Raw genomic sequence first — 25,637 nt, forward strand, 5'->3', positions numbered from 1 at the left:
AAAATAAATGTTAAAAGTCATATATATGAATATATATATGGTGCAAGATACACACACACACATACACACACATGTTGTGTATGTATGCATATATATATGTGTGTGTGTGTGTGTGTCTATGTGTGTGTGTGTGTGTTTGTGTGTGTGTCTGTGTGTGTCTATGTGTATGTGTGTATGCATGTTGCTATGTTTTCAGGAAAAATCAGGAAGAATTTTTTTTTTTAATCTAAGAGCTCCAGATGTAGTAGAATTCTAGCTGGAGCCCGACTCCACTCAGTAATGGCCCTCTATTCACACCACAGACTAGCTAAAAGAGGAACTCTCTTCATTATGGCCTGCAGTACCTGCCATCCCTGTGGTATTAGCAAAGGAGTTGGGGACAGAGGAAAAAGACAGGACCCTGAGACTTGAGCCTGCCAGCTCCTATGAGGTTTGTTGTCTTTTGCAGAAAGGTTTCATCTCGTGATCCACCTTTTGTCCCTGCTAGCTACCTTCTTGTCCTCAACTGAGCCCACCTCATTCCCATACTTCATCTTCCTGCCTGGGAGAGAAACATCATCCGTGCTTAACATTCTGCACTTACCTAGGAAGGCAAGTGTGAAACACTTCACGGAATGTGAGGTAAAGCCAACATGGTCCCGGGAACACATTTCAGTAGGTGAGACTCAGAATGCTCCCCATCCTGTGGGAAGACTGAAGAGATTCAAGTTCATTCCTGCAGACTGTAACATGGCTGAGGTCCAAGAAAGTGGCCATTAAGACAAACAAACAAACAAATGGGGAGACATCTTCTGTTCACTTTGCAAAGCAAGCAAAAGCAGACATCTGGAGAGATGGGAGATAGGGTGGAAACAGAGCTGAACTGAATTTCAGAAGGCTGTGTGCTGGCCATACCTCCTCACCGTGTGTCTTTAAGGAGAGCAGCGAAGTATCTCAATACCTACTTTCTCAGCAGCCCATTCCAGCACTTCCAAACTCGAAAGACCCCCCCCCACCTTTTCTTTGACCCCTTTGACCTTTTCTGTTAATGCAGACATACTTTGAGCACTCTGTTCATAACAGGGATTCAATATTCTAAATTAAACATTCAAGGGCACCCTACTTAGGAAGGCAGAGGAGCTGGGGCTATTTCTGACATAGCTCCAACACCGTTGAAAAGGCCTTCTGTCTGCCCCTAGCTGTCAGTGTGCTAAACAGCCTTTGCTAACTGAATCAGCAGCCTCAGCCACATGCACATCAAAGCTCCAGTGACCCTCACAGCATGAGCACTTACCATGCTTTACTCCATGTACAGGAGGTTTGGGGATTCAGCCCTCTGTTGCTTTGTATACTAAAATGGGTCCTCCTTCCAATATCATTTCTTATATATTTTAAAATGAAAGCTGGGCAGAGAAGTTCCGTGTCTTGAATCCAGCAGCACTAAACATCTAGAGCCTTGCCTCTGAGGAAAGACAGGGGCTTGTTTTAATACTTTCCTTTCCCTGTACTCTAGCATCACAAAAAGCAAAAAAATCACCTCTTTCCACATCGGAAGAAATCCATGTAGGAATATCTAAGTTGGTTCCAGTTTCTGGATACTACAAATAATAACCTCTATGAGCATACTTGAACAAGTGTCTTTGTGGTAGGATTTTATTTGTCCTTTGGATATATACTCAGGAGTGGTATACTTGGGTCTTGGGTAGATCAGTTCCAAGTTTTTGGAGGAACTGACATAATGATTTCCATAGTGGTCGTCCAAGTTCTCACTCCCACCAGCTATGGAGAAGTATTCCCCTTGCTTCATATCCAATCTGGCAAGAGCTGTCACTTGTGTTATTGATCTTAGCCATTCTGACAGGTATAAGATAGAATCTCAAATTAGTTTTGATTAGCATTTCCCTGATGACTAAGGATGTAATTTCTTTGTCCACCTTCTTGATTCTTTCAAGATCCAACTCTTTGTTTCATTGACTCTTTGTATTGTTCTTTTTCTTTCTGTTTTATTTTTTTTCAGCCCACAGTTTGATTATTTCCTCCCATCTACGCCTCTTGGGTGTGTTTTATCTTTTTGTTCTAGAACTTTCAGGCACACTTTAAGCTTCTAGTAGGAGGTCTCTCCAATTTTTTTATGTAAGCACTTAGTACTTTGAACTTTCCTCTTAGCACTGCTTTTCTTTCGTTCCATAAGTTTGAGTATGTTGTATATTCATGTTCATGGACTTACAGATATCTACAGAACGTATCACCTAAACTTAAAAGAATGTACATTCTTCTCAGCACCTCACAGAATGTTCATCAAAATTGACCATGTACTCAGTCACAAGGACAGTCTCAACAGATAAATGAAAATTGAAATAATCCCCTGTGTGGTGGTTTGAAAATTCTTGGCCCACAGAGTGGCACTATTGGGAGGTATGGCCTTGTTGGAGTAGGTGTGTCACTGTGGGGGAAGCCAATCTTCTGTTTGCCTTTGAAAGAAAGATGTATAAGTCTCAGTTCATCCACTGTTGTGTGTGTGCTGGGATTTGAACATGGATCCTCTGGAAGGGTAGTCAGTACTCTCAACTACTGAGTCATCTCTCCAGCCACACTTAAAGCATTTCATGGCTTTCCAAATCCAAAGTACAAAATCTACATTCTTCCAAACAAAAACATGGCCAGACCTATCACAGCAATACCCCAAACCCTGGTATCAACTTCCGTCTTAGTTAGGGTTTTACTGCTGTGGAGAGACACCATGACCAAGTCAACTCTTATAAAGGACAACATTTAATTGGGGGCTAGCTTATAGGTTCAGAATCCCAGTTCACTATCATTAGGGCAGGAAGCTTGGCAGTGTCCAAGCAGGTGTGGTGCTGGAATTGCTGAGAGTTCTACATCTTTTTTTTTTGAAGGAAAACAGGCGATGACTGGCTTCCAGGCAATTACGAGGAGGATCTCAAAGTCACCCCCACAGTGACACACTTCCTCCAACAAGGCCACACCTACTCCCACAAGGCTATATCTTCCAATAGTGCCACTCTCTGGACAAAGCATATTCAAACTATCATGCCTTAACTCCTGTCAGACCAACACAGATTAAACATAATTGCAACAACAACAGAAAGCCTATAAACTCATGGAAAGTGAACAACTCTCCATTAAATGACTACTGTATCAAGAAAAAAATAATTAAACATTTCCTAGAATTCAACAAAAATGAATATACAACATACTCAAACTTATGGAATTAAACGAAAGCAATGCTGTAGCTTCCTATTTCTGAGTTTGTCCTTGTTGGCTGGGTGTTTTGTCCTTCAGTTTCTGTTTCATCTCTGTTCTTCTAGCCTGTGTGGTCAGTAGATAAATAGGGACTCTTCCATTCAAGTTTCAGGCTGGACTTCTGGTGGATGGCATGGCTTGTAGTCAAAATGATCTCTACCTGGGGGAGGGGTATGTATGCTGGGGGTGGGATGGGTTAGGGTGGAGGAGGTGTGCAAGCAAGTAGCTTATCTGAAATTATATTGACCTGTATATGACCTCTGGTCAAGCAAGGGGCTCAATCAATTTTACATCCTATAAAGAAAAATATCAAAAAACATTTTATACATGATTATCACAAAGGTTAAGATTCTTCTATAAAATATTTTTTAAATTTATCATGTGTTGACTATACTGTCTCTTTAAAAGTTGTGTTACATCTGTTCATTCATTCATTCATTCATTCATTCATTGTGTATGTGTACCTGTGTGTGTGTTTGCTGGGATGGTTGTTTTCTTCATTCTGATAAGTCTTAAAAACAGGCAATCTTATTAACATAAAGTAACTATCTGAGAAATCTCAACCATGTAGGGAAAAAAATCTAGCTTTTGATTATTTTCACCAAGACTCAGCATTTTATTCTGCTTACTATCTCCATTTAAATTATCTCCTGTGCAGACATGTCAGAATAGTGTCAAGTATATAAAAATCTTTTAGTTGGCTTTGACCCTATTGAAATCTGTCATGAGTTCGTGGTTTCAAAAGAATCTTCTAATTTGTCTGCCATGATACTATTCTGGTTTCTTTCCTGTTGTTGTGATAAAACACCCTGACAAAAGCAATTTCTAGGAGAAAACGCTTATTTGATTCGCAATTCCAGGTTACAGTTCATCTCTGAAGGGAAGTCAAGGCAGGAGGAACTCGAAGTAACCGGTCACATCACATTCACAGTCGAGAGCCAAGAGCAACGAATAAATGGTCACATCACATCCACAGTCGAGAGCAGAGAGCAACGAATAAATGATGTTTGCTTGTACTTAGTTTATGCTCTCAATTTTATGTATAAAGTGCTTGGGACCCCCTCCTCAGAAAATGGCCCCACCAATATTCTGAATGTATCTTTACACTTTAATTCACTCAATAAAGACAATACCTCATGGACTTTTTCAGAGGCTAAACTTAATCTAAACAATCCTTCACAAGTGTGTCCAGAAGTCTGCCTCCTAGATGCCAAGTTGACAATTAATACCAGCACAATACCTATGGTTTATAGTTTGATCTTTGAGCTTAATTAATAATAATAATAATAATAATAATAATAATAATAATAGTAATAGTAAATAAACATGGAAAGAGATCCATACTTCAATGACCTATACAATGTGCAACATTAGGAAAATTAAATGACCTCCCTCAATCTCAGTTACCTCATCTCTAAGTCCAGAAACAACAGCACGGCTACCTAAGAGGGGTGTTAAGTGCAGAGACCTGTGCTGCCACCAGTCATGAAGCAAGAATCTACACTGGTCTCATTGTTGATTTCTCTTTTGTTTCCAACTAGTATTCCTTTTCTTTAACATATTTCTAGTACGGACTGCCTCATTTCTTTTATAACTGTTGGAAGGTGATTGCCTGTTATCTAATCACATATTGTGTGCTAAAAAGTCTAACATAGTATTTTACTCTTCTGGTTTATTTAGAATAGTGCATGAATTAGCAGATGATCCTGAAAGCACTTTTCCTTAAGGTGTTGACATGTAGATTATAGTTACCTCTGCTAATGCCAGTTCTGTATGCTTCAAAATATTCCTTCAATATTAAAAAACGCAGCTTTCATTTTATTATTGTAACTGAAAGAATAGTTGTCAGATCTTTGATATAATAAGTACACATAATTATGATAGATTTGTCATCCTTTATATATTTTGAAGTATGTTATTTTCAAAGTCTTCATATATTATACTGTTCATGTATCAGTATTTAGAGCATGCCAATATTTAAAGATGTCATAAATATATATATGTGCATCCATGTATAGAGTGGTATATATACTTAGTTTTATAATTTTAGTTTATGTAAATATTATCTGGGTATGGTGGCATAGGCCTGAAATGACAACACTCAGGAGGCTGAGGCAGGAAGATCAAGAGTTTGAAGCCATCCTGAACTACAAACTTCCCAGGCCAGCCTAGGCTACAAAGTAAATGTCTCAAAAAAAAAAAAAAAGTCAACTTAACAGCTAGAAGTAGAAAAAAAATAATAGCGTGCATGTAAATGCTCAGATGATGTTGAGACTTCAAACACAGTGCAAGAAAAGAAAACATTGCAAAGCCAAGGAATAATTATTTTAGTTTTTGTAGTCAAATCTAAGTACTGAAGTGTTGGAAAATGCACCATTTATTCATTCATTCAATGACTATGTAGCCAGTATCTATAGCATGCTAGGTGCTATGTTAGTTTTGGGGAACCAGTGATGGGCAAAATTGGCATGGTCCTTACCCTCATCACAGGTTCTACTGCATCAAAGGAAGCAGACTTTCCTGTTCCTCATGAGGAGCTGATGGAGCCTTGTCACACCTGCAAAGAGAATGTGCTTTCTCCTTTTCTTTCTCTACAATACAGGTTCTATCCCCAGGTACACGCAATTGTTCTGGGGATGGTAGATATTGTGAAAACATCCCTGATGGTTCCTTGAAGCTCACATGAGACATACTTCACCCAGTCTACTAGGAAGCCTTAAGCAGAGAACTTGTGGCCAGTCTGAGAGAGGTTGGTCACACTGCACTGTCTCAGTCTATTACTGAGGTCTGTGGATTACAAAGGTACACGCTACAACACTGGACTATATTGGCCCAGCAACTAGTTTTTAAAATCAACTGTAGATGGCAATACTTTATGGTGGCTCTCCTCTGAATGTACCTCTGGAGAATAAAAGTCATCATTTACACTAGGCCTACTCTAAAACTATAAAAGTCCACTAAGCATTTGAGCTCATAAAGGCCCACTCCCCTTCATTATGCTTCTGAGCCTAATATTGGGCCCTCTGAAGATGTTTCTTACCTGAGAATTTCCTGGGTTTAAGGACAAGTGTATTAGTTGGCTCAAGGTCCTGAAACAAAATTCCATAGGTACTATTTAACAATAGTCATCTATTTCCTTAAGCTCTGCAGGCTGATGGATTCATGATCCTGTTGATGGCCACGAGTTTATTTCCTGGGCAAGGCTCCTTCCTGACTTGCAATGAGCTATTTCTTTAAGATACTGCATTCTCCAAACTGTGATATTATAACACACACTTTAAGGAGTTTTGCTCACATCCTGGCTCAAGATTTGTGTGCCCTTGTTCTTTCCTAAATGCCAAGAGATTAAAGTATTTGACCCCTTTCTCTTAGTCCCTGAATCAGCTAAAGAAAGGTGAAAAATTATTTTGTTATTATGTTATTATTATTTAAGCCACAGGAAGCAAAACCTCTCTCTCGGGCCTCCTGGCCTCCTTTCACCCTTTCCAAAGATGGACCACAGAAGTTATTCTTTCCCTCACCCAAAGCATGTCATAAAAACTACCAATTTTCTCTACATCCCCTTGGTTTTCTGTATTAGAGTTGGCTATGAAGAAATTATCATACAACGCACCCCACATACCTATATCTTCTCACTCTTACCTCCTGCCCCACGTCCCAGGCTTAGGAATACTGAACAGAAAGGTCAAGAAAGATCCGGACAGTCTTCTGTTCCTTCCCTTGGTGTACGAGCGTTATATCGCAGAGTTTAGTTCAATCACATTTCTGCACAGTTTTCAGAGTTCTGAGAGTTTCAGCATAATGGAACACATGGAGGCTCTGCAGAGTTCTGTGTATTCACAGGGCATGGAAACTCTGCTCCCTTTTCCTCATGCCTTGCACAGACATTTACTTATGTATCCTTTGTAAGATTCCTCATAACAAATCCGTAGATGTGTTTCCTTGAGCTCTGTGAGCTTCTCAAACAAACCTACCTTAGGAAGAGACAGTGGAAACCCCTATCCAAAGATATTGGTCATATGCACAATTCAAAAATCAGGAATGGCAATTGGAATCTAAACTTTGAGCCAATCTTGGGGAGTAATCCCTTAATCTATGGGATCTTCCACTATCTCGTAGTATACCTTGCAAAATTAAATTGAACACATATCTGGTATCTGCTCCACACTCATTACTAGTCTACTGGTAGAAAAAATTATCGAATCTTACAGGTCATAAAACTTGCTTTCCTTCTCAACCCTTATAGGTTGTGTGTATGTCACTTTAGAGACAGGGTTATCAGGGGATGTCACTTAGCCTTTTTAACTTCAAAGCAAAGAAACTCTTAAAGGTCCCACTTTATTGATAACAAAACAAGCTAGTTGTTAGCCTACCTCCTTTGAATAGGCATTTGAATGGGTATGGAGAGAAAAGATCAATTTGAAGATTCCCTTTGCCTTACTCTAAATGGCTTGCATACTCTTCAGAATTACTCAGTAATTGGCCCACCAAAAATTGAATAACCATTCCCACAAAATAGATGTTTAATATTAATTCTGTTTGTCTAGAAAATCACAAATTTCTGAGGTGAAATCCAAGATACCAGCCAAATCTGTAGACAACATGCTCATGCTCGGGAGCCACTGAGTTGCTTGGTGGGTCAGGGGAAATTGACTACAGGAGAAGGTGAGTGAGTGCACTGTGGCCACGATGAGGATGCAGGAAAGAGAAGAGAAGCCCAGTCCTGGCTAGGGGTAAAGAGATAAGCCAACGTCTCATCATCTCCTTAGACATTAGCAAGAAGCAAAATGTGAAAACATGTGGTTTATTCATATGTGGATGTGGGAAATACCCTCTGAAATACAGCAGGAAGCTCAGAAATTGGGTTATCATTATTTAGTGTCCTAATAATAGCTAAAGGAACTGGAGGTGTAGAGATTTGCTGGTTGGAATAGCAGCAATGACTCAGCATGCAAGCACACACACTCGAAAAAAATGACTAACAATGTAGAGTTAATGGCGATACTAATAAGCTTGAATGAGACAATCATTTCGCCATGCATGCATGTTTCAAACATGAAGGTACACATCCTAAATACAATTCTGTATATATGTTAAAAATATCTTAGTAAAATTGCAAGATCTCATTTCCTAACCTAAAATAAAAATGGGAATTTTAATCATATTTCCATGGAAGATTTAAAATGTTCATTGAAACTGGAAAAAGGGTGGAGTAATGCAATGATTTTCCAACCATATCAGGCACCAGCACTTTACAGAGGGTTTATATAAGCAGGGTTGTCTGGGTCTGCATAGACAGACTTACTGAGTCCAGGATGAGACCTGAGCCATGTTACCTGTGAAGACACTAAAAAAAAAGAGTCCTCTGGAGGCCAGGAGAGACCTCACCAGTAATAGGATCAAACAGCAGTCTCAAAACTAGAAAAAAAAGGTACCTGATATTTGATGTACCAATCTATGTCACTATCTTTTGAGATAAAACAGAAGGGTACAGGTTTTTCTACAAAGAAATGGCATACGTCTTTAACAAATGCCTAACCATGTAGATGAAACTTTATGCCTGAAAAGTGGAGATGAAGAGTCTTAAGGGACATTCTAGAAACAGCTTAAGTTGCTAGAAATAGACTGCTGTGAGAGATATTGGTGGCTAAAGGTTACTCTTTAAAGATCTCAGTAGGAACAGAACTGGGCTTTTGAAAATTACAGGAAAGCCAGTCTTTGTTGAAAGGTGGCAAAGAACATAGGGAATGACGTTCAGGTGTTTTGTGGATGGTAGAGCTTCCAAGTGATAAGATTAGATATTTAGCTGAGGAGATTTCTTTCTATAGTGTTGAGGAGTGATGTGACTCCTAATAGCATAAACTGTGAGAACATAGAAATAATAAGGATTTTTAAGGAAAAAGGAGCTTAGGTGTTTATGAAATTATGTGTATATATATATATACATATACATATATGTATGTATACATATATATGTATGTATTTTGCAAGAAGTAAAATAAAATATTCTCAAGACTTTATAAAGATGGATGAAGAGCTATTTGTTAAAGAGGCCACTGCATATGGCATAATCATTTGAAAAGAAACCATAGAAGGGATCTTATCAACTGAGACATCTTTAGAACGACATTACAGGGCTCTACTATAACATTAGAAAGCAGATAGACCAGATATGAGCACTCTTTATCCCTCAGAGGAAAAACTAATGAATAAAAGAATGATCATAAAGGTGATATAGGAACTACCAGGGCTACAACTCAAAGAAACAGTCCAAAGAACAAGGCTGATTCCTTCTTGTTTGGGGATCTAGGACCTTCCCAGAAGACAAGAGTAGTTCCCCATCGAGGCAAAAATGAGAGTCAATCCAACAAGTAAGCAAGTAGACCAGAGGATGGCTGGAAGCTCACTAAAAGCCTTGAGAACTCCTGGAATTTCTCTTGATTTGGGGCTTGGGTAGACCCAGTACTCTTTTCTTCCTTCTAGATAATGTCTGTCCCCTTGCCTGCTCCACACTTGCACTTGAAAATCACTTGTCTGCTGTCGCAGGTTCATACCAAAAAGGGCCTTTTTCCATGAGATGTATCAGACCTCAAGTATCAACTAATTTCTATGACAGCTCGTTAAGACTTTAGATGTTAAATGTAAAGCTTGCTACAAGAGTTGACATGAAGTCGACCATGTGAATAGAATGAACATATTTTGCACATAAGAAAAACATGAATTTTAGAGATCAAACAAGAATGTAATGCACAGAATATTTATGTTTCCCCAAAACTTGTATTATCAGGCCTACCTCTTCATATTACGTGAGGTATGTGATAGCATATGCGAATGAGACCTTTGAGAAGTAATTAGACTATGTGACAGTAGACCAATGTCTTTACAAGAAAAGGAACAGAAAGTGTGCATCTTCTCTCACCCTGCCTTCCACTTTTGCTCACATTCTCACTCTGGTTCACCACCACTGCTACCACCATATGAGGAAACAGTAAGAAAGTTTCTTGAAGGGGAAAAAAACAATCAAGTATCTTGATACTGGCCCTCTCATTCGTGTGAATTGTGAAAAAATAAATTTCCATTGTTTCAGTCCTGATCTGTGGTGCTTTGTGATGCCAGCCAGAGCAAAGTAACACAAGGAACTGGTAAGGACTTACAGATTCAGACTCCAGGCTAGGAGACAGTTCAGTGGGTAAGAGTTCTTGTTGCAAAAGCCTGAGGCCCTGGGTGCAAATTCCCAGCACCCATGTGAAAAGTGAAGCACAGCCCAGGGGCACCGGTGTTACAGGGTGACACCAGGATCACTGAGGCCTGCTGCCTGCTGGCTTAGCTCCAGGTTCAGTTAGAGACTCAGCCTCAAGAGTACCAGCATTCTACTCTGGCTTCCATGCATGGGTGTGCATAGCTGCACACACACACACACACACACACACACACACACACATACACACACACACAAAAGTATGTATACATCACACACACATATACACCACACACATATGATTAGAGTATGATACATGCCCCATGCCTCCCCTCACACCCAGTGAATCAGAAACTCTATGACTGTAGCCCCAGCTGCCTGGGTTTTAACAACCCCTCCAGGGGTCCATTAAGTATGCTTCCAAAGATCAAAACACAGTCTTTATTATTCCATGTTCTCCACCAGAATAATTGGGTGACTGTTTTTTTAAATAAGAATTTAGCTTTGACCTCCTTAGAACTGAACATGCTCCTGCTTCCCTGAGCAGCGGGATCACTGCATTCCACATCTATCTCATGAATACAAAATGAGACCACTACTATAATGAGTGTTAAATTGTTGCATCTGGTTAAAAATATCCTGAAGTCACTCAATAGGCTTTATCTGCAAGCCTTTCAGATGCATTCTTTGCTTCCGTAAAATGTTTATTCTATCATATTTTCATCTCTTTTTAAATTCTCATGAAAAGGTCTTGGAAAAGAGTTGCTAAAAATTACATTTAAGAATGGAGCATCTCTTTGATTTACCAAATTTATATTCATATAGGCATAAAATTCATAAGACAAGAATGACAACAGCTTATTGCTTTGGCCTTTTTTCCCTAGGCTTCATGGGACAGTCCTGTTGTCTCCATAGTAATATTCAAATGGAAAGAAATGATAAGGAGATTTTCTATAAAAATAATAGTCACAGTTTTCATTCTGGTACCTATAGCCTGGTATATTGCCATATACACTCCATGAGAAGAGCAGGAACAAGCTAGAAGTCTTACTCAACATATATAAACTCTTCACATACCTCATTTACACTTGGCCACCACAGAAGCTTAAGGTTGGTAGCATTATTCCGTTTTGATAATGTCTTTACAAAGGGCACTCAGAACTCAGAAAGGCAATGTACATACGTGTGTGTGTGTGTGTGTGTGTGTGTGTGTGTGTGTGTGTGTACATATATAGATAGGAACTTCAAGATTTGAACCCAAGCTCATCTTCAGCAAAGGGTTCTTTTACTTTTCTTGAACATTACAGTAACTCCCAACACTGGTAGAAACTGCATTGAGTGTGGTCTTGTCTGGAAGAGCACTTGCAATACTGTGAATACTTAGTCTTTCATAGTGCTTGCTATATTCATCTAAGAACCTCCTAAGGCATGGCGGCTCTCTATCCCAAGTTTAACCAGGTTTTACCACTAGAACTAGTTTTTGGAAAGTATAATTAACAGGGACATTCCATGCACCAAATAGTTTCCTCCCCACCCCCTAGCCTTCCTCTATGCTTTCAAGCGTAACTTAGATGATCACCTGCTCTACGAATTGTCCCTTGACCTTCACTGCCTGATTAGAGTTCATCCCTGCCATGTGTCCTGATTCCTTCTACAGTAACAGCTACACTTGTAACTCAAACAGGTCCTGTATCTGGACTCATACCAGCCCACAATAGCTAATTATGTTATCTTGGTGTGATCCATTCCTGCATCTTGAAACTGCCCTCCTGAATTCTGCTCAGGAGGCCACACTTGCACATTTGCCGATAAGCACTTCTCTTCAACATGTCCATTGCTGAGACTGCTTTGCTTGTCCCTGCTGAACTCTTTCCCTGCTGCTACCTGCTGCTGTTGCATACCCATTTTACCACCTAACCTATTCTCAAGCATCGCTTGATGCTTATTGTGAAAAAGAAAAATGCCTGGTGTCCCACTGCCAGCAGCCACCCATCAGGACGTCTGACAACAGCACTTTTCTGCTCTCTGCCAAAGCACCAACCAGTGGACAAAGCATGTCAGACCACTCTTCTTAAGGTCATCCTTCAACTAACAATGGTGGCACCCCTTATACTGTTAACGAGCATTTCTGCTGCAGATCTTTAAAAGGTCACTCAAAGAAACTGTAGACAGAAATCTTTCCAAATGATCTGTTCTTATGTGAAAGAATTTCCATTTATCTACATTAGAAGAGTAAGCAATGAACATAAACCCAGCGTTTTCTCTCAAAGACACCTTTTTAGCTTTATAAAATAATCTCACAGCCAGTAGGATGGCTCAGTGGGTAAAAGTGCTTGATGCCAAGCAGGCCAACCTGAGTTCCAATCCTGAGACCCACAGGATTGGAGGAGAGAATTGATTCCCTCCACATGCATACTTTGGCATGTGCATGCTTACCCACTTTATACAAACACAATACATAGGTAGGTAGGTAGGTAGATAGATAGATAGATAGATAGATAGATAGATAGATAGATAGATAGATAGATAGATTGATAGATAGATGAGATAGATGAGCTAGAAAGATGATGGATAGATAATGTAACCTTTTAATAATTTGGAGAAACTATAGAAAGGGGTTACTGAGAAATGTTTTCTGTATGATCAAGTGACATTTGTTCGCCTCATATTCCTGTTTCACCCTTGCACAGCTCACTGCCTCCTTCCCCTTAAGGACAGCATAGCCCCATTTTTTTTCTTGAACTCAGAATGATCTAAAAACATCAGCCAGCCATCTGGCCCTTTTTTAAGACTCATGCTTTGTGTCTTTCCCTCACACCCAGGGATGTAATAAATTGTGTTTCACTTTCCTCCTGTCTCTCATGAGTTCATTTATAAACTAAGCCTCCCTTCATTGGAACTCCAGAGGGAAAAAGAAAAGATTTAAAACTTCTCTCCATGGCAGAGGTCATATAGTTCTAGGTCTAGCCTGTCTCGACTCTATCGATGAGGAGAGTTCTTCAGTGAGTTCTCAGTGAGTGAGTGTTGATTGATTCCACATGGTTCTCTGCTGCCAGCATTAAACTGTCTCAGAATGGGCCAGTTCTGGTTTACTCACTGGCCTCTCACCCACAATGAGAGAATAGGGTCAAAGCAATCAAGCAGGACTCTGTCATTTGTCTCTAAACTGATGAAAATTTCAACCACTGTTGAAATTTTTTATGAAAGAGAAAAAATTATATCTACTATTCTCTTCCATTTTTTTGGTAAGGGAAACTCCACGGGCTCTGGTTGCTTGATGTTCCATGTAGGCAAGGTTTCTGGTCTTAGATTTTACTATTTGTCATGATCGCTTTTCTTGTATCCTACACCGCAGTTGTGAGGAACACAACAAATGGAGTCAAGAAAGTAAAAGGCTAAATGTAGAGAGGTACTAAGGTACCCGGTGGTTAAGCCTACATAGGTAAATGAAGTCATACACAGTCTCTGTCATTTCCAGTAATCTTCAAAACTTAAGGTCCTGGAGCTAACCATTCACTAGAGATGCTTATTTTCTGGTAGAGATGAAATCTCTTGAAAAAGAAAGATAAGAACTGGACAACAGTTTCCAAAAGAATCTGCAATTTTAAGAAGGAGGTCTAAATGTCCTCCTTTCCCTTTAGATGTGGTGCTTCACTAGACAGAAAACATTCTATCTTGGTGAAGCAAAATTCTGAACGGAAAATTCTACTGAATAGTCTCAAACTACAGAACTCATCTGGCTAGGTAATTAGAGATAGCCTAGTTGTCCAGTAGCCTGATTTAATAAGGGAAAGAAGTGGTAGGAAGGCTAGTGCCAGGCTTTTAGAAAAACAGGCACATCTCTAGTGTTGGAAGTGCAGCTGTTGCCATGGTACCCAGCCAGCCAAAGCTCAGATGCTGCAGAAGTTCCACAGAGACCAGAGCTTCAGAGCCGAGGGCAGTCAAAAGATGCAGCCACTAATTGTGTATTAAAGCAACAGGAAACTACCCTCTCCCTCTGACATGCTGCAGATGATGTCATGATTTGGGGTAGGCTATGGCTAAATTCCATAGTTGACCTTCAAAAATGCATAACACAGGTCATGTCTTAGGGAACAAGTCCAGCTTATTGGACCCTGAGTGTGTCTTTCTCTGGTTGTCCCCACAGTGTACACTGTAATTCTACTACCACTTCACTGTTCTTTAACTTCCAGAACATCTGGACATGGTTTTCAGTTGATAACCTTTACATCTACTTGTTTAACTCCATCACTTAACAGATAAGGAAATCCATGTAGTGAATATTATCTTGCCCATGTCTACATGGCTAGCAAATTGAAAGAGCCAGAATCTGAACTCAGTATTATCTGATTCTGAATAAAATCCAGGCTTTCCCCAGCAGTGTATATTGTTTGTCCTGCAAGAATGAAAACTAAACCAAGTCCTGTGTCAGTTAGAAAAGATTTTTGGTTGTAAGTAATAGCAACAATAAAAACTAAGAATATCTTAGACTATAAAGAAATTAATCCAGGACCTAAATAGGTGCAAATTGATCAAAAACAGCTTAGGGTCAGGCCCCTCAGTGTCTGCAATTCTTACGAACTTTCTGAGATCTCAAATGACTATGAAAAACTAATATTAGATCTATCTGAGAATGCCCAAAGCCAGGCCCATGGTCATCTGCACATCCAAGGAGGAAGGTAAAGAGCCACTGGTGGTCTGTTGTCTCCTCAGTTTTTCCATACTCCCAACCCACACCTCTCATTCTCCACTGATAGCTTTCTATTCTTTTCTTTCCTTTTAAAAAATCAATTAATTTCTTAATTTGCTTACTTTGTGGTAATATGTATTTCTTCACAATACAAGCTACCCTCATGACCCCCATGCCTCATCCTACAAGGTCTAAGATTACAGATGTGAGCCACTGTGGGAGCTCATTTGACTCCCACAAGTCTCGCTGGCAGAACCAGGTTACACTGTCTCCTGTAACTGGAAGAAAGGCTGAAGGGGTGAATACCTGGCAGTTCTGAGCCTTGATAGCAGTTGGAAGTTAGGAGAGAAGAAATAGGAGGACACAGCACAAAGCTCTCCCCAACCCCTGTTCTCACAGCTTCCTAGGGAACCATTACTTTACAGCAGCTCCCTGGTTCTGTGCACATCACCTTTTCCAGCATTACTTTAAAGGCCTCCTACCTGGTGCCTTGTCCATGATCTGTCTCAGTAGTGGAAAGATTTGACAGACTCTCAAATTGTCTTATTCATACCCTGGAGCTCTTTGCATCGCAAGACTGAGCTAACCATCCATGCAGTTAATACACAAGCATTTTGCAAACTGCTGTTTAAATCTTCTATTCTTTGTATAATTGGAAAATGCTCCCAACACACACACATACACACACACACACACACACACACACACACACACATACACACACAAATCTGTTATGGTTTGGATGTCCCTCAAAGTCCCATGTGCTAAGGCTTGGTCCAGAGCTGTAGCGATATTGGGAATTGGTAAAGTCTTTAGGAAGTGGGACCTAAGGGCTAGAGACTTGGTTTATTGGCAAGAGCACTGGCTACTTTCCCAAAGGACCTGGGTTTAATTCTCAGCTCTCATGTGGTAGCTTACAAACATCTGTAACTCCACTTAAAGATTATACCCTCTTCCAATCTCTGTGGGCATGTAAGTGGTACACATACATAAATGCAGACAAAGCATTCATTCACAAAAAACAAGAATATAAATCCTGGCCATGAGGTAAATAGCTTTGCTCTGACACATGGCATCAAGCCTGATATGCTGTTCTGCAACAAAACCAAAACAGTGGATCTCCTAGCTCTAAGAGGAAACCTCCAAAAGATGACAACACTGATTCCATTGTCTTTCTTTTCCTCCTTCCCTTGATCCTGGCATTCTCATTCCAATTAAACATGAACAATCTCATGTGAACTTTTCACATGAATGAACTTTTCTCTATTAGTTTTCATTGCTGTGTCAAAATAGACCCCCCCAAAAGTAAAACAGGGGAGGGGGGTTTTACTTAGGCTTCTTATTTGTAGAATAGCACTATAATACTTTGAAGCTGCTTCCTTCCTGGCAACTAAGAAGGACAAAGCCAAACAAAGAGAACAGAGAAGGTACTGGTACCAGATATACCCTCCAAAGAAGAGCAGTGAACTACTTCCTCCAAGCTGGCTTGTGTCTGGAACTTTCCATCACTGTCCAATCCTGAATCTAGCTCTAGTGAGGTCGGAGTTCTCATGTTCCAATCACTTCTCAGTGGTCAGGTTTGGGGACAAAATCTACAACACATGAATCTTCTGGAGGGGGCACTTCATTTAAAACTAAAATATGATCTGAATTCCAAACTTCAAATTCTGTTAGAAAGAAGAAATAAACACACACACACACACACAATCAAGGGGAAGATTTTAAGTTACCTACATATTTATGAGATGACTACCTAGGAACTTAAAGATTTGTTTCTTTCTTTTTAATATACTGTTTTGATGTATTTCAGTACATTTCCGATGCACTGGAATAGTTTATGATTAGCACTCCATAAAAGCCCACCCTCAAGACAATTTCATTTTAGAAGCTGTAGGACTTTGCAATTTATTGTTTTATCCTCTAATAAGTTGAAATGATAGACCAGTGAAAAGGCACAACACGGCCCCCTCTGCAGTGCAGACTTAAGAAGGAGCTGCTCACAGCATTCTACATAAAGGAGCCCCTGGAGCTGTCCTGACAGCAGCTGCCCTGAGAAACAGCAGATGGCACACCAGTTAGCCTGACTGCTAGCTGCCTGAGCCCCCTGCTCACAGTGATAAGACAATCTGTTCAGCTTCTCTGGATCACAGCATTGCCTAGAAATTGCCATGCCTACCCACTGCCCCCTAGACTGCACCCTAAGCAGAGCAGTTGTTCTTGACTTTTATTTTTAACTGTCCAAAGAGATGGCAACTTTGGTGCCCAAATCTCCCCCAACCCCCGTAGTGAAGAAAAACAGGATAGATTGGAGGAATGAGGATCTGGAGAGGGAAAAAGTGCCCATTATTGTAAAACTCAGGGGCTAGAAAAAGTATATATGTGCTAGGTTGCAGAGAAAAATGCAGCTTATTTTTTTTATTTTTAGGGGGAAGGAAAGGCAGTTTGGGTGTACCTGAGTAGAGTGTGGTAGCACAGAGGCAAACATATGTTGTGTATTCACCGCACTAAGCTCTAAGCTTGTGGTTTTGAGAGGGAAACAGACATGACCCTTGCCCTCAGGAAGCTTACAATACCAAGAGTGAAGTGTATGTACAAATCAGTGTGTGGTTTAAACTGTGATAAGCATCACAAAGGAAAAAAATGTAGAGTCTCAGAAGAGTGGGGAGAGAGGGCATTCCTAGACTGAGGATTCTGACTGTGTCTGCAGTGAAATGATACTAAGGCCCTTGAGGGGTGAGTAGTCAACTCATCTGTAAAAAGACAGGCAGAGGAATGCACATCTGGAGGAACTGAGTGCTGGAGAATTCTGTTTGCCTCCGAACAGAGAAGACCAGCCCAATGGGAGCAGTTCCCTCTTCCAAGACAACTCTACTCACGTCAAACAGATGAAGAAAAGGTGGGGGAAGGGAGGCCTTGACCCTTTGGACTTTCTCACTTAACTCTGTACCCTGTACCACACAGCCGCTTGCCAACCTCCACCTCCATTGCTGCCCATTTTCCTGGACCCTAATCCAAAAGGCATGGCTGCCTGGCTCTCTTCCACCTTTTCACCTCTGTCCTTCAGCAGCTGCAGGGGGAGTGGAGGGTTATATTGCTTACCCTGATGTCTTTCTTTCAAATTCTAATGAAATTATCCTTGAGCTTCCTTCTGAGTCCATGGGAAAACTCTTATTAATAGGATTAAGAACCCAAAAGAGAAACCCATTGTCTTAGTTCAGGTTACTACTTCTGAGATGAGACTCCATGACCCACAGCAACTTGGGAAGGAAAACATTTATTTCACTCATAGTTCCATGTAGCAGTTCATCATCGAAAGTAGTGAGGGCAGAAACTCACACAGGGCAGGAACCTGGAGGCAGGAGCTGACTCAGAGGTCATGGAGGGGTGCTGGCTGCTTACTGGCTTGCTCTTTGTGGCTTTCTCAGCCTGCTTTCTTATAGAACACAGAACCACCAGCACAGGGATAGCACCACCACCTGCAATGGGCTATGCCCTCCCCCATCATTTACTAAGTAATTAAGAAAATGTCCTAAAGTCTAATCTTATAGAGTCATTTTCTCCATTGAGATCCCTTCCTCTCTGATAACTCTAGCTTGTGTCAAGTTGATATAAAACTAAGCCAGTACACGCAGTTTCTCTAGAAACAGTATGATCAAGAATTACTACCAGAGAGCTCTGCTGAGATCCAAAGCACAATGACAGTCTATTACACTTTGACATACTAAGAAGAAAGGGAACTGGACACTTTAAAAATTGCCTTAGAATCATGTTTCTCTAACCTCCCTAGGTCCTCCAAGCACAAGGGGTTGGGGAACATTCACTGCACTTCCCTTATCAGATTGAAGAAGAATATTCCAAAGTAAATTCATGTGTTATAGACTCTTTTCTTAAAATCCCGTTAACCAAGGATAATGCAAATAAAATAAAACCAGAAGCTTTCTATCTATTTATAGTGATAAAATTTATGCTCGTGAGGATGTTACCAACACACCTTGCCTTAGCTACTTTTCTATTGCTGTGACAAAACACCACAGCCTTGGCACCTAATGAAAGAAAACATTAAATTGGGGTTCAAGAATGAAGAAGGTTTGTCTACGACCATAATGAGGGAAGCATGGCAGGAGGCAAACGGGCATGACATGAGAGGTAATCTGAGAATTTATATCCGAAAACAGCCACAGGCCACACACACACACACACACACACACACACACACACACACACACACACACAGAGGGGGGGTGCAGAGAGAGACAGAGACACCGAGACACACAGAGACACAGAGACACAGACACAGAGACAAAGAGACACAGAAAGAAAGACAAAAAGGAAGACAGAGAGACAGAGAGAGGCAGGGAATGAGCTAAGGGGAATGGTTTGGGCTTTGAAATTTCACCCCCAATTACACATCTCTTCCAAAAAGGTAACACCTCTTAATCCTTCCCAAACAGTGCTACTGATCGGGGACCATATATTCAAACTATAGTGGCCGTTGTCTTTCAAATCACTACATAATTTATCTGAAAAAAATAAGACAAATTCTGAGTAATACCTAGTCACACATGCCTTAATTCCAGCCCAAGGAAGATTGGGCCTGGAGAATCTTAGGTTCAAGGCAAACCTGAACAAGCTAAAAACAAGAAGACAATTTCTGTTCTTAGTAGAGTCCTATTCTTCACCTTCCTGTATCTTATTACCATATTGTTCAAAGCCCAGAACTTTGTCCCTGGCTACTATCTATTCTTTGAGAGAATTCACTGCCTCTAAAATTCACTTAATATACCTTCTAAAGGTGCCTACAGTTCTTCCTATGATCTGTCTTATATAGCAGGTAGGACAGAGAAACAGCAAAAAATAGGCAGTGCCCTAACCAGGATATGTTGATAACATGTGTGGACTGCTTTGTGTCTTTCTTTGATGTCATGATTTATTGAGTTCACAAACTGTGAATGGTTGTAATAGTTTTACTCATCAAATGGAAATAATCTAGAATCACCTGAGAAGGAACTATCTAAATAAGGGATTATTTAAATAAGGTTGACCTGTGGGCATGTCTGTAGGAGATTCTCTTGAATTCACTGCTTGAAATGGAAAGACCCACCCATTTTGGGTACCATTCCCTATGCAGGCGATCCTGAACTTTATAAGAATGGAAGCTGTGAGCTGAATGTAAGCATGCATTCATTCATTCACTCTTCTCTGACTCTTGGATGCAATATGACCAGTGAGTTCAAGTTCTTGCTGCTTTGCTTTCCCCATCCCGCAATGCTTAAACTTTGAAGTAAAACAATCCCTTTCTCCTTAAATTGCCCTTCTCAGAATTTTGTCACAACAGTAAGAGAGGAAACTAAGTCACAAGTGAAGTCAATTCCACTGGTTATTATTCACCAATATTATTGGCTTCACTTGGTACTTATAACTGTTGGCAACAAGGCTTTTTAATTCCATCATAATTTAAGGCTATGTCAATAACTCTTAAATTAGATGTTATGATTCAAACTGTTCTAGGTGTCAATCAGAATACATCAGGCACTTGTTGACATTTCCAGGATTTTATGACCTGGGACAAAAATTACACCAAGAGCACAGGAAGTACTAGACATGGAGGCAGAAAAGGAAAAAGCACTTTGAAGAAGAAGAGCAAACTTATAGGCTGGGAAATGGCATTCAAATGCTCTTATGTAGGCATACCTCATCCTATGTAAGTCAATCAGACAGTATCCATCTTCTTCCTTGTTTTTATATCAAGGACTTTTCCTCACCTGCTCTGTTCTACGTAGCCTAGGCTGGGAATGGACTCCAATCTTTTACTATTAATTTGCTCTTTCCATGTATTAATACTTAAAAATTATTTATTACATCTTATTTATCTGGGGACGGGGTATGCATGATTCAGCACTAGGAGTGAAATGGAAAAATACAGATGCCAAAAAGCACCATATCAGTAGTTGTGGTTTATTGGTTGTTTATAAAACACCCACACTCTCTGCAAGATCTCACAGGCCCTATCACACACATGTTCTGTTACATGTATCCCTTGCTTGGTGGGGAACTCTGGTCTTTCTGTCTACCTGATTATTTCCTGGGTTAATCTTGATATTGCCCATCCTACCTTCTGCCACATTAGCACAGTGAAATCTCTAAGGTGGGGAACATTCTATACCTCAAGGGTAGGACATTTTGGACTGTGTACAATGTGGAATTGGGTACACTGAAAATGTCCTCCCTTCCCTGAAAAAAGATCATGAATATTCAAAACATCAAAACTTCCCCCAGACAATACATGAACATTCAAAGTCTTCCTCTTAAGATGCAATAGAAATGTTTGTTCTAAGCTGTTCTCCCTGTGCAGTGGGCAGCTGTCCTCTTTGTAATAAACTTTCACCTTGTACTGGCTCATATGTGATTTACATCTGATATAAGACAAAAGATCCACATAGCCAGTCACAAAGGCATTTGCTTCAGTGATCTCGCCCTTCTTTGAATTTTGTAGTCTGTGGTTCCTTTGTCCATGAATACAGTAATGAATACAGTAATAAATTTGTGCGCCCTTTTTTCTAAGACATTTATTGTCAGTAAGATTTCAACAGATAACCAAGCCTTCAGAGGGAAATGTGACTTTCCTTCAGTTAGGATTGGAAACAGTACATAGAGGTTTTTAAAGAAAAAAAAAATCCTCTTTTCAATTCTAAAGTCCAGTTTTGTGCCCTGTCTATTTGCAATGTTTTCTCACTGGACAACTCACTGCCTTCAAACTCCAACAGAGTGTAAATTTTTATGTCCTGAAGCAATTCAGGCATTGAGTGGTGCAGCTCAGAGAGAACGGATGGCCTCTCTAACTGCCTGTATGTGAAGTGCTGTGTCAGGTCGCTAGGGCCTTCCTTAAGCCACACACTGGAAACTGCTGATCATCAGGTAGAGAATCTGGAGAGAAACACTGCTAGCTGGTGCTACATCCAAGCAGGTCCTCCACAGAGAGCTCACTTCCCTTGTTTTATCTTCTGTTAGCATCAGCACATAACCTAAAGCATCCTGGCACTCATGCTGCTGCTGTTGTTATCGTTTTTAATCTCATTTGTTTTCTTTCCTGACATTTGAGGAAGTCAACAATTGTTACAGTCTGAGTTTTCAGGCTTCTCATTGGTCAAGTTACTTGTTGCACTGTAAACCCTCTTCAGCAGACAGAAGATGGAAAGAAAAAAGATGCTCTGAAAGAAAGCTGCAATCTTGTTTGTTGTTGTTGTTGTTGTTGTTGTTTTGTTTTGTTTTGTTTTCCAGAGGCAGCTGATTACCCCCAAATAACAAGGCAGTCTCCTAAGATCTTGAATTTGCATTGCAAATTCAGAATGTGAGGAATGAACTGTCAGTTAAGAAGCACTGTCCGGTACAGCTGAGTCTGGCGTTCATCAGAGAGTGGAGCAAGGATTTCATCATTGCGGTCAAGTCCGACGACCAAAACTACAGGGTGGAGGCCGACCATGCACTGGTGCACAAATTGCCAGAGAAAAACAGAGAGAGGCTGAACATCTTGATAAAACACCTTCTCAAAGTATCACGACATAGCCACCAAAATCTCATGACCATCTCAAATCTCGGTGTCATATTTGGTCCAACCCTGATGAGAGCACAGGAGGAAACTGTGGCTGCCATGATGAACATCAAATTTCAGAACATAGTGGTGGAAATCCTAATTGAGCACTATGAGATTTTTCATACTGCCCCAGACCCAAACATTCCTCTTCCTCAGCCTCAGTCTCGATCTGGATCCCGAAGGACCCATGCCATCTGCCTGTCCACAGGTTCTCGGAAGCCCAGAGGGACGTACACGCCCGTGCCTGGCAGAGCCTGATAGTGACTCCTACAGCAGCAGCCCAGACAGCACTCCCATGGGCAGCATAGAGTCGTTCTCTTCCCACTCCTCTGAACAAAACAGCACCACAAAGTCCACTGCCTGCCAGCCCAGGGAGAAGTCAGGAGGGATTCCCTGGATCGCAACTCCACCATCTTCCAATGGACAAAAAAGTCAGGGTCTCTGGACAACTAGTCCAGAATCAAGTTCTCGAGAAGATGCAATCAAAACAGATGTTGAGTCAGATTGCCAGAGTGTGGCCTCCATCACCAGCCCGGTAAATGTCTCTCCCCTCATAGACCTAGTCAAAAAGGGCCCTATGGGCTCTCAGGACTGAAAAGATCATCTGCTTCTGCTTCTTCCTCTCTCAGATCCATCTCTGCGGCTGAAGGAAACAAGAGCTACAGTGGATCCATTCAAAGCTTAACTTCTATAGGCTCCGAAGAGTCACCCAAAGCCACACCAAACCCAGAGCTACCTCCAGAAATGTGCCGGAGGTTAAGGCTTCACACTGCCTCCAGCAATGGCTCAGTAGTGGCAGCAAAGGCTCAACTATTTGAAAATGCTGAGTCACTCAAGCCAGTTTCTTCTGGATGCCAAGCCAAAGCCATGTACTCTTGCAAAGCAGAGCACAGCCATGAGCTGTCCTTCCCCCAGGGGGCCATTTTTTCCAATGTACACCCGTTGGTGGAGCCAGGGTGGCTAAAGGCAACTTATGAAGGCAAAACAGGACTAGTCCCTGAAAACTACGTTGTCTTCCTCTAATAGCATTAGTGGATGGCAGTATCTTCATGGTATCCATGGTAACACATAATAAGTACTATAATTTTATCTGACACAGATATGAGGAGCCAGCCTCTAAAAGAAACATCTATGTGTCTCAAGTTTTTCACCAGCAGACTATGTAGCTCCCATGACGGAAAGAGAAACACAAATATTTACATCATAGCCATTCTTTTGACTGTTTTCTTACTTTTAAAATATGCTTGTTTATTTTTGGATAAGAAGTGATTCCCAACAAAGTCTGCTCTCTCTGGCAGTTGCAGAATCTTAGATCCTGAGCTCAATTCTGCATATCCAAAATATGGAAGTCAGAAATCTGCTGTACCCATATTAAGATCTGTTCCTTATTGCCTGATAGTCTCTGGGGAACCTTGAAATCATTACTTTAAAAATGTAATTTAAATTGTTCATTTATTATTTTTGTTCTTTTTAAATATACTGTTTTTATGTGAGATTATTTTGCTGGTCCTAAACATTTCAAAAAAATCAGTCTTTGTTTTATCATAACTATATTTTATTTGTTTTCTAAAATTATAGTATCTGAAAGCAATAGTGTATATGACGTCTTAAAGTAAGCGAGTGTAAGTTAAACACTGATTCTACCATAAGTAGTCCATCCAGAATATTAGATGGCTTCTCTGGCTTCTGAGCAAAAGTCAAAGAATCAAGTCTATGAAGCCTGTAAGTAAATAATTTGTTGCAGGCTAGATTTGACTTGTGAAGCACAGATGAATAACCCTTCCTTTAGAAGTCATGTAAACCTATCTTGGGACTTTTATAAAAATTTTCCATTAAAACACAAGTGTTAATAAATTTTAAAAAAAGAAAGAAAGAAAGAAAGAAAGAAAGAAAGAAAGAAAGAAAGAAAGAAAGAAAGAAAGAAAGAAAAGAAAGAAGGAAAGAAATAGGGTGGGGGACTGCTTATTCTTCACATTCTAAGAGGTAGACAAGGGTTTGGCACTCTTGTAGGATTTCTTCCACCTAGTGTTTTCCTAATACAGAGCGAGCATGGAACTGGAGAGAGCACTGCAGTCTGTGCTGTGAGGGGGGCTTTGCCAGAGAGTTCTGGAACATTTGGCAAAACGGGAATGCAAGCAGCATAATTTTAATCTTACTTTTCAAACAGGAAATGGAAACCCAAACAAAAAAGTACTCAGGAGTGAAAGAATGAAGACACGTATTGACCACAGCCAGATCACAGAGGGAACAAAGTCTGACCCCAGCTAGCAGCAGCTACATACAGACCACCACCTACAATGCACATTGCCAGCCCGCAAGCCAGCCTCTTAACATTTAAGTCAGATTTCTTTTTTTTTGTAATTTATTTTTTACTGGATATTTTATGTATTTACATATCAAATCTTATCCCCTTTCCAGGTTTCCCCTCAGGAACCCCCATCCTACCCCTCCCCCCTGCTTCTATGAGGGTGCTCCCCNTCCCACCCACCCACTCCCACCTCACCACCCTAGTAAAGGCTAGACTAGCTTCTCTACCAAAATCCAGAAAGACAAAACATAACCCCTGGAATATTGACTTCCCTGCTTTTTGTTGTTGCCTTCTATTTCGAGCTGGAATGCCTGCTTCTGAGCTTCCTCTAATCTCTACAACATAGTAGACTACGAAGGAGAACATCAAAAATTAAGGAATGCTATTACCTTCAAGGCATTTGTTTTTTTTCAATTTTTTATCAGGTATTTACTGCATTTACATTTCAAATGCTATCCCCAAGATCCCCTATACATCCCCCCTCCTGCTCCCCTACCCACCCACTCCTACTTCTTGGCCCTGGTGTTCCCCTGTACTGGGGCATATAAAGTTTGCAAGACCAAGGGGCCTCTCTTCCCAATGATGACTGACTAGACCATCTTCTGCT

At 40.6% G+C, this 25,637-nt stretch overlaps 1 protein-coding gene across 1 annotated transcript; it reads left to right on the forward strand.

Moving 5' to 3' along the window:
* The first annotated feature begins 5,696 nt into the window (after positions 1 to 5,696).
* LOC110320795 (rho GTPase-activating protein 42-like) lies at positions 5,697 to 23,788 on the forward strand. Its single transcript, XM_021196923.1, is given in 4 exon segments — positions 5,697 to 5,858; positions 22,477 to 22,959; positions 22,961 to 23,291; positions 23,294 to 23,788. Coding segments are annotated over 4 exon segments (1,428 nt in total). The 3' UTR covers positions 23,746 to 23,788.
* Positions 23,789 to 25,637: the final 1,849 nt, after the last annotated feature.

The sequence above is a fragment of the Mus pahari genome, chromosome 4, assembly GCF_900095145.1.
Source record: "Mus pahari chromosome 4, PAHARI_EIJ_v1.1, whole genome shotgun sequence".
NCBI classification, from domain to species: domain Eukaryota; kingdom Metazoa; phylum Chordata; class Mammalia; order Rodentia; family Muridae; genus Mus; species Mus pahari.